The 10,246-nt window shown below is 38.1% G+C and overlaps 1 protein-coding gene and 1 pseudogene across 1 annotated transcript; one reads left to right on the top strand and one right to left on the bottom strand.

The window, feature by feature from the left end:
* The first annotated feature begins 1,203 nt into the window (after positions 1-1,203).
* On the top strand, positions 1,204-3,042 carry LOC126618583 (bidirectional sugar transporter NEC1-like). The gene is made up of 6 exons (XM_050286693.1): positions 1,204-1,384; positions 1,601-1,637; positions 1,770-1,980; positions 2,111-2,272; positions 2,368-2,487; positions 2,583-3,042. Exons 1-6 carry the CDS (start codon positions 1,336-1,338, stop codon positions 2,805-2,807), a joined length of 804 nt encoding a protein of 267 aa, XP_050142650.1. The 5' UTR covers positions 1,204-1,335; the 3' UTR covers positions 2,808-3,042.
* A 941-nt stretch (positions 3,043-3,983) lies between these two features.
* On the bottom strand, positions 3,984-10,126 carry LOC126618587 (uncharacterized; annotated as a pseudogene).
* Positions 10,127-10,246: the final 120 nt, after the last annotated feature.

Raw genomic sequence — 10,246 nt, 5'->3', positions numbered from 1 at the left:
ATTTGATATTCTTCAGTTTATTCAATCTGACGATTAAAAATTAGAAGAGTTTGTGAGAAGTAAAAATATGTATGTGGATATCACATCCCTTTTAATAAAATATGCAGAAGAGTGTCCTCTAAAATGGCAGATCACACTTCCCTAATCATTAAAATTTAAAGATATTTAAATATAATTTTAGAGAGAATGGTGTTGTTGAACACTTTTAGCTCATTTATTAAGTGTTTTTAAATGACTAAAAGCACTTTTAGAGAAAATATTTTTGGATTCTAAAAGTATTTGAGTGCATTCTGCAAGAAACACCAATTATGTGCTTCTTAATTACAGGAAGCACTTTAAGTGCTTTTTTAGGATTAAATTGCATTTTTACTAAGGATTGTTTTTAAAATTATTTTATATAATATCACTTTCAGTCATTTAAAAGAACTTCACATACGAGCCATTTATGTGCATAGTGGACAAAATGTTATTCTTAATTTGAATTAAATATCTTTTAAATCTCTGCGTTTTACTTGAAATTCTTTATTTAGCCAATTTAGTCATTATGTTTTAATTCCTTAACTATTTTGTTTTTTTTTCTTTTTGTCTAACTTTAAGTGTTATTTTACACGCGCATAGCACGCAGAGGCGTAGCTAAGCAAAAGAGACCAAGATTGTTAAAAGATAGCATAATGATAAAGTTTATCCAAACTAAAAACATAAGGACCAAAAGTAAAAAAAAAAAAAATGGAGCAACACCGTAATTAAGATGGTATTTACTATTTAATCTTTCTAAGCTTTCATTTTTGAAGAATGTAAGGAGTCACATATCGGATACTTGACAAAAGTAAATTATAATTTTATATTAAGTTTTTTTTTTTTTGGTCAATAATTTTTTTTTTTATATTAAGTTATGTTACTTCTAATTGAGTTAGGCTAGCAGTTAGTTAATTGAATACGGTATGATAAGTGAGTATTTTCATTTCCCATATGCAACATCAATATCTGGGCAACTCATGGATGCCATGCAAAATAACCAAGCCACCTATTACATGGTTTAGGACTCCCAGTTAGGTACTTCAATCACATATAATTAGTTACTTATCATCATAGATAAGCTGTGAACGAAGATGGAAGTTTCATTTCAGTCTCAGTTTGTCACGTAGTTGATGAGTTGCCTAACTTTTTAACTTATACCTTGCTATAAAAGGGTACCTGAAAAATGGAATCCTTAAGCTTTTTTGCAGTGTCGAATTAACTACTGCAAACAAAGGTGCTGAAAAAAGCTTCACAAGAAAAAGAAGGGAAAAAACTACAAATTTAAAACATAAATATTCGTCAATCATCAGCAGCAGAATGCAGTTCTTGAATACCGAACAACTGGCTTTCGTATTCGGTCTCTTAGGTATGCAAATATATAATTGTGTATATCAATTTTCTTTCTCTCTTCTATTCAGATATGGTTATATACAATTAAGTAGGTAATTAATTAAAATGCTCACTCAAACTTCATTCTTCTAAAAAAGTTCTTTAAAAATCTAAAATTTTCAAGTTGTTTTACGATATTATTCCTGTTATCTAATTCTAACACAAGCTTTGGAATATTGTCATGGTTTCACAGGTAACATTGTATCATTCATGGTATTTTTGGCGCCAATGTAAGACCCTTTACTTTAAACAAATAACCACGTACTTAAACCCTAATTCACATCTTTATGAATAAGTTGCATTAGCGTAACTCTCTCTCTCTCTCTCTCTCTCTCTCTCTCTCTCTCTCTCTCTGTGTGCAGACCAACGTTTTACACAATATACAAGAAGAAATCATCGAAAGGGTTCCAATCCATACCTTACGTGGTTGCCCTACTCAGTGCAACTCTATTGTTGTATTATGGAGTCCTCAAGACAAATGCTTATTTGATCGTCAGCATCAACGCCATCGGAATCGTTATCGAAGTTACTTACCTCATCCTCTACATTGTATACGCATCCAAGAAGGACAAGGTCAGAGGCATACATTATGCATGTCTCTTTTTGTTTTATTGTTTGTTAGGGAATACTGAAGAAAACAGATATGCAGATATGTATGCTATTTAAATTGGATAAATGCTTATACTTTGATCATGGCTCGCAGATTACTACACTGAGTTTGATCCTGCTAGTAAATGTAGCCGCTTTCGGGTTGGTGCTGGCAGTCACCGTCTTCCTCCTTGGAGGGACAGCGCGCGTTTGCGCTGTTGGATGGATTTGTGCCGTGTTTAACATTGCTGTATTTGCTGCTCCTCTAAGCATTATGGTACTTAATTAACTAGTTAAATGATAAATCTCTTTTTTTCTTTAAATTTAGAATTATGGCAATCACTGTCATTTGACATGTTTACATTCCGGCAGAGGCAAGTAATAAGAACCAAAAGTGTGGAATTCATGCCATTTTCTTTGTCCCTTTTCCTGACACTTTGTGCCACCATGTGGTTCTTCTACGGACTATTCACAAAGGATTACTACATTGCAGTAAGTACCAATTTCCAATTTCATTTCTTGGAATTTTGAGGCTTGCTAACCCTAATTTTCGAAATCTGACACGAACATTTATCGGATGAGCGCAGTTACCAAACGTGTTAGGGTTTCTATTTGGCATCGCCCAGATGATCCTATACATGACATACAAGAATTCAGGGAAAGATGTCGAAGTGAAAAAGAGTACTATGGAGATGAAGAAGTTGAGCTCCACCAACCGTCCAAATTTGACGGGCAGTGTGAACAAAAATTCAAGGTCAGATGAACTTAAGCAGACTACGGATGTCTATGAATCAAACGATGAACACGTATAGTTCCCACTGTTTCAGCTCAAGAAAGATTGAAGATTTCATATAATTCTAGCCTTAATTTTCTGTTTATCCATAGTGCATATCTCATATGTAAACAGTAGATGGTAATAACTGTTGGGGCTTAAAAAGGCTTCACTACTTTGGAGATGTTTATCTCACAAAGAAGAATGTAATGCAGCGGAATTGATAGGCAAGAGAAAGAAAGAATACTCAAAGTATTACACAAGATTTTTATTCACTCACAAACTTAGTACAAGAGGAAACACTCAAACATTCTTAGAAGCTTTGTTGCTTCTTCTCACTTCTCACTTGGCACTCTCACTTCTCACTACTTGCTCTCTTGGTTGTTACATCACATAGCTTAGCACCTCACCTATTTATAGGCAAGGTTTGCCAACTTTGACGTTGCTAGAACTTTCTAGTTAATGCTTAACAACCACACAATTGTACAAGATTCTAGATATTTCTACAAAAAACCTTAGATATTTATGCATGAATTCCACCAATTTAAATTTGCTATAACTCTCTAGCATCTGCATGGATCTTTCTTTGTATATGGGCCGGATCAATTATCTTGGGCCAAGATAAGATTACAATTCAACAATAACTTTAGGAATAGAAGCCTTGCTGTGTAGGTGTAAGTGAAGAATTGGTTGTGTCTTGTGTGTGTTAGAGTTATTTAATATTAATTAAATAAATATCCACCCAAATTAGTAGGTGGATTGGAATAATATTTCTAAGGAAATATCATTGATAACCAAGAGATATTCTCCCTTTGAATATGCCAAGGATGGTGGGATTTGGCTTGGTGAGCAAGCATATTCTTCTACAGCCTAAGCCTTACATGACCACTATAATAGAGGCCATATGGGGAGGGTTAGGGGTAGAGAAATAGAGCAGCCATTCCTTTGTTTCCCTAGCCGAAATTCCTTGGTGGAATTTCCCCGCACAAATCTCTCCCTACAAGTTCCATTCTAGCAAGGCGAGACAGTGGTCCGAAATTCGTCAATTCCGATAGTTTAACCTAAACGAATTCCCTGTCTATTTGTATATATTTTCAACAGTGTGCAATCCAGAACAATCATATAGCAAAAAGCAGATTAGTTCTTTTATATAAATGTCTTGTGTTGTAAGAAAGCACCTGAACCGAAGCATTAACTGGCAATGAAGTCATCAAAATGTAAAATCGCAAAAATTTCATTAACCATCAACTATCCAAGATACACATAGCTAGCAGGATTGCAAGAAATCATTAGAACAGTTACTAATTATTCATCAAACAATGCCGAAAGTTGAACGTAAAACTCAGGATGTAGACAGATATGTACACGTCGCATAGAAAGTGATCATTGATTTACAACATGCAATTTCTTGTTAGAAAACGTTCAGAGCTCAAGAAGTTATCCCATATCAGCTGCACATCTTCCTTGAGTACCTCAGAAATTGAGCTGACTTCAACATTCTCTTCCTGAAAATTGAAAGACAGGGAGATATCAGCACACGACAGACCTTCTCAAATAAATCTTTTCTTTCAGTACATGAAATAAAAAAAATTGTCCCAGAGAAAAGGAAACTCTTACCTGTGTTTATACCATATTTAGGGACTCATGTTTAGACCTCGTATAAATACTCGGGAGATTTAAATGTAATTATGTAATAAAGGAAGGGGCAAATATGTAATAAGTGAGGAGTCCTTATTCTATAAAAGGACCCCTCACCCTCACAATTGGCCTCTCCCCCTCTCAAAGCTCTCACTCTCAAAGCTCTCTCTCCCTCAGATAAATACATAATCAATGTGGACGTAGCCCAAACCTTGGGGTGAACTACGATATATCTTGTGTTATTTACATTTCATGCAGATTCACGGTCGAATTTACGTTGTTCCAAGACCTCCGATTTTGTGCATCAACATTTGGCGCCGTTTGTGAGAAACGATACGAAAAGTTGTGTCGGTTCTCTTTCATTTTTTCACCTCCGTCGTGAATCTGCAAAAGCCAAGAGTACAAGTTATAAGGTGTTTTTTATGTAGTCTTGGTGGATCCATCTCACTGATTACATAGTCAGATGCAGATGAAGCAGCTAGCTGGCTTTCACCAGGAAACAAAACAAGCAGGATTTGAAGTCCTCCAATAGTCAAGTCCAACTTGATTGATCTGCACACATACGTTAATTTGAATTCACCATTAGCAAGGGCTGCAGCGCTCTGCACTCAATTGGGGAGATGCCACTTCAAGTTCAAAGTTTGGCCACGTCAACCCGAGGATCAAAGCTCTCCTTCAGCACCCAAGAAGGCCTGGCCCAGGCCCAGTTCGCCGGCGCCGAGATCCACCGCGTCGTCTCCGACGCCACTAGAGCCGACACTCCCAACCAACGCTCTCTCTGAACTCCAACCCATCTCTCCCTCTTTCCCTCCGTAACTGAAAAGCAGCTGCAGCCATGGCGGAGTACAGCAAGGTCGCCCCGACCCCTCTGCTAAAAGACAAGCTCGACATCGTTATCCCCACCATCCGAAACCTTGATTTCCTCGAGATCTGGAGGCCTTTCTTCCAGCAGTACCACCTCATCATCGTCCAAGACGGCGACCCGTCGAAGGAAATCAAGGTCCCGGAAGGCTTTGATTACGAGCTCTACAACCGCAACGACATCAACCGGATTCTGGGTCCCAAGGCGTCTTGCATCTCGTTCAAGGACCCTGCTTGCAGATGCTTCAGCTACATGGTCTCCAAGAAAAAGTACATCTTCACCATCGACGATGATTGCTTTGTTGCTGAGGATCCTTCTGGCAAAGACATCAATGCTCTTGAGCAGCATATCAAGAACCTTCTGTCTCCATCAACTGCATTTTTCTTCAACACCCTGTACGACCCATACTGTGAAGGGGCAGATTTCGTTCGTGGATGCCCACTCTAAAAAGCTAAGCTGCTTATTATTATTTCCATCATGATTCATTTTGTCTGCTAGGTGAAGAGACAGAGAGAGGTGTAGCAGAAAAGAAAAAAGAATAAAGCAAAAGGATGTCTGGAAATGGAATGGGAAACAAAAGCAGAAAACAGAAAAAAAGGAGAAAAAACAGAAAGCATGACTACCCACTGAGATAATTGCAGAAAGCAAAAGCAAAAGAGAAAAGTAAAAGTAGAAAGCAAAAGTGAGGAATAAACATCCCATCAGAATAATGTGATTTATTTTTGTTATTTCTGAATGATGTAATTTATTTTATCTTTCGGAGACATCTGTAAAAACCTCATTAGAGGGTTAAAAAAAAACGGCAAAGCCCAAAATAAGTAGGTTGGCATGTTGTAGAGAGCGAAGGCCCATAAGCCCTTATCAAAAGTACGCCCAGTACTCCACAATTATTCGGCAACCCGCCGCTATTACCACCAACCAGGTGACCAAAAGTACGCCCAGTACTCCACGATTATTTGGCAACTTGCCACTCATACCACCAACCAGGTGAAGAATGAACTCATCTTCATGCCACTAACCAGGTGATAAAATGTACAACCTGTACTCCCCTTCATGCCACCAACAGGTGATCAGAAATACGCCCAGTACCCCAAATTATACATGAGCATTACTCATGTCATTCATATATAAACATTCATGAGCATCACTCATGACAATCATACATAAACATTCATGACAATCATTCATGTCAACATTCATGAGCATCACTCATGTTAACATTCATGAGCATCACTCATGACAACATCCATGAGCATCACTCATGTCAATCAACATAAACATTCATGAGCATCACTCATGTCAATTAGCTTCAAAAGCTTCATTTACAGAGCTCTAGCTTCAAAAGCTTCATTTACAAAAGCTCAAACTTCAAAATCTTCATTTACAGAGCTCAAGCTTCAAAACTTCACTTGCAAAGCTTCACCTACAAAGCTTCAGTGCAGGGTATACAAATACCGCCTCCGAACAACCGCCACTTCGGCCTATACATGGATTCAATTTAAAGTCTCCAGACAACAGACTCTATTGACCGAAGATTTGGGGGACTACATTATGTACCATATATTGGGCCTCAACTAGGCCTCATGAAAAATACTTGGGGGATTTAGTCCATTATTTATGTATTAAGGAGCGAGCCCTTATTCTATAAAATGGACTCCCTCACTTTCATTAGAGAGCACCCATTATTCATATATTGAGGAGCGAACCCTTATTTTATAAAAGGGACTCCCTCACCTTCATTAGAGAGCAACGCCGCCAGCTGAGCAACTGCCTCGCCGCCAGCATCGCTCTAGCCCATCACTTATGTATTGAGGAGCAATCCCTTATTTTATAAAGTGGACTCCTTCACCTTCATTAGAGAGCAACGCCGCCAATTGAGCAACCGCCTCGCCGCGAGCATCACTCCTAACCCATCACTTATGTATTGAGGAGCGAGCCCTTATTCTATAAAAGAGACCCCCTCATCACCATTAGAGAGCATCGCCGCCTACTGAGCAACCGCATCGCCGCGAGCATCAACTCTAGCCCATCATTTATGTATTGAGGAGCGAGCCCTTATTCTATAAAAAAGACTCCCTCACCTTCATACGCCACAAGTCGAGCCAACCAAGACAACATAAGCCACGAGCCGAGCAGCCTCGCAGCATGTGCTACTTCTAGTTTAGCATCATTTCAGATTGAGCACCGCCTCATATCGAGCATCAGTTCAAGACAACATCTAGTTACTTCGGCCCACACATGGACTGAATTTCAAATCTTCAACCAAAAGACTCTCTTGACTGAAAACTTAGGGGACTACTGTTTATATCATATTTATGGCCTAAATACGAGGGGGACTTAAATGTAATTATGTAATAAAGGAAGGGGCAAATATGTAATAAGTGATGAGTCTTTATTCTATAAAAGGACCCCTCACTCTCACAATTGGGAGAGGCCAATTCCTAGGCCCTCTCCTCCCTCTCAAAGCTCTCACTCTCAGAGCTCTCTCTCCCTCAGATAAATACATAATCAGTGTGGACGTAGCCCAAACCTTGGGGTGAACCACAATATATCTTGTGTTATTTACATTTCATGCAGATTCACGGTCGGATTTACGTTGTTCCAAGACCTCGGGTTTTGTGCATCAACAACCTGCAACATTGACATGACCTTTTTCAGCATCAGACTTGTCTCCCAAGTAGCTTCCCCAGTTAAGGTTCTAAAATCGAATCGATCAGCATGTCTTACTTTCAGTCTCAGTGATGAATTTTTATACGTATTAGCTATTACGTGCCAAACCCCAACAACTTTATATTTATCTCCGGAAGATTCCTTTCCCAGAGGCCACCTCAACCCACCCTTCACATATGGATCGAGAATTGCCGAATTAATCAGATCCCTAATGCTTTGCATCTCATCATCCTGAAATAGCAACGATTCATATGATTACAGAACCACATTCCAAGCTGCATAAGTTCAGCAGTTGATCCATGGTTAAACCTCATCGTCCGGTTACATTTACAGAAAATTTTATATTCTTTGTTTTGATTGTGGCTCCATGATAAATAGGTTATAACTAATTGCTTTGCTGAAACAAGAAGGAATAGAAATGTAAATTTCCAAAAGGTACTGGGTGAAGCAGCTTACAGTCAGATCTGTTACGAGTCTCTTCGTGCATAGCATTAGTCTCAGGACCAGACTCTTAGTAGTGCATGAAATGTCCATGACCATGTTACGCAGTTGATTCAGTTCAACCTAAAATAAAGAAATTTGGCATTGCAATGTAAGTCTTAGCAAACATACTCTACGCCAAGCAACAGGGAAGAGGGAAGAGTTAAGGAACTATTAATGATGTGGAAATGCTGTTCACACATTGTTCCAAAAATTGGAAAGCTTAATCACATTCACCCGTTTAACGTTTACTTTTGTTATAAAACCCTAATATTTAGAAGCACAGTAGATTATACTTAATCAGTATCATGACAACTCAATCATGAAACTGAATCATTATATACCATTTCATCCAATTTAGTTGGCAGGAATAGAAAAACTTGCCTTGTAGAGTTGTAGCTTTACATGTTCTTTCATTACACAGCATTTGCAGGAGAGAGTTGCATCTGGTCTGGTGGAATCAGACAACTATACGAGAAGGACATAGATGAGTGATTCAATAGCCAAAGACAGAATTGTGGAAAGCATATACTCAGAACTCAGTAAGGTGACTTTCTCCTCTTCGAAATCAACTCCAATTTTCGGAATCAAATACCTTTATTTGGAATGTATCTTTCTCCTCTTCGAAATCAACTCCAATTTTCGGGACAACTTCGTTCACAATATTTTCCTTATATGAAACAGGAATGTTTGTATAAAATGATTTCCTCAATTGTTTCAAGATTTCAGGACACAAATTTTTTCTGATGGATTCCATGTCAATTGAAGGGCTCCTGATTCAAAGATTTCAACAAAAATTGTTATACATCTGTCTGTGTAGAAGTATCGAAATAATACCAAAATAAGCATCAATACCAAATAATATTGTATCAGGTATCGCAAACCAAGGGCAGAGTTTTAGAATCCTGCTTCACTGTCCAACTTGGCATCCTACCTTCTTAACTAAAATGCCAAATGTAACATTTTATCATAGTATGGACTATTATTTGTTCTACTTCAACCAGTATTCTGAGGCGGATAAAAGAACAACATAAAGGTAAAAAGGATAATCGGATTAAACAATCACTAAATGAATGGCACAATAGGCTCAATAGCCAACCAATGAATCATATAAGGAAGAAATCTAACCTACGCAAAAGTACTTTCCCAACTCTAGCAATCAAAGTAGGATTTACTTCTTTGAGCTTTGCGCACTTCATTTCATTCTTCACTTGTTTAAAAGAAGAAACCAAGTCTTCCAGCACATTTTCTGTTATAGATACCCCAGGACTCCTTGGCAAATTCCATTTCACCTCATCACCTTCTGTCACATATCAATCATGAAAAAAAAAAAACCATACATATCCACAACCCAAGTAACAACATACAAGATTAATGCACTAAAAAGAAATATTAGAGTACCAACCATTATCTAGACTAGTATTGATTAAAGCTAGACGGTTTTCTCCAACTTTTGGCTCAGTGGACTCCAAGTAAATGGGCATAAGATTAACAGAAGGCAGAAATTGGTTCTCGTCATCCAAACCAATGGTGAGCCATCTCGATGTAGAATGATCTGCATAAACTATTTTTACAGTCCATTCCACATTAGACTTATTATATGGCTTGACGTTTAAGTTTTTCTTGAATGGAGGAGCAAGCAGCTCTGGAGTCAGCAATGGCCTCCCCGGTTCCTTCGAGTGCCGCTTGTGTGGTGGAACCTAAGCCATTGTAGAACAAGCACTTATGCCTAAAAAGAAAGATCGAAATGAGGCCAACCGAAGAAAAAAAAGAATTTAAAACAGAGTACGCATATTTATGTAGCAAGAAGTGTTCTTTCTCATGTTTAT

Source organism: Malus sylvestris, chromosome 4 (assembly GCF_916048215.2).
Source record: "Malus sylvestris chromosome 4, drMalSylv7.2, whole genome shotgun sequence".
Classification (NCBI taxonomy): domain Eukaryota; kingdom Viridiplantae; phylum Streptophyta; class Magnoliopsida; order Rosales; family Rosaceae; genus Malus; species Malus sylvestris.
Note: the sequence above shows the minus strand (reverse complement) of the source record. Positions and strands in the feature narration are given on the sequence as shown.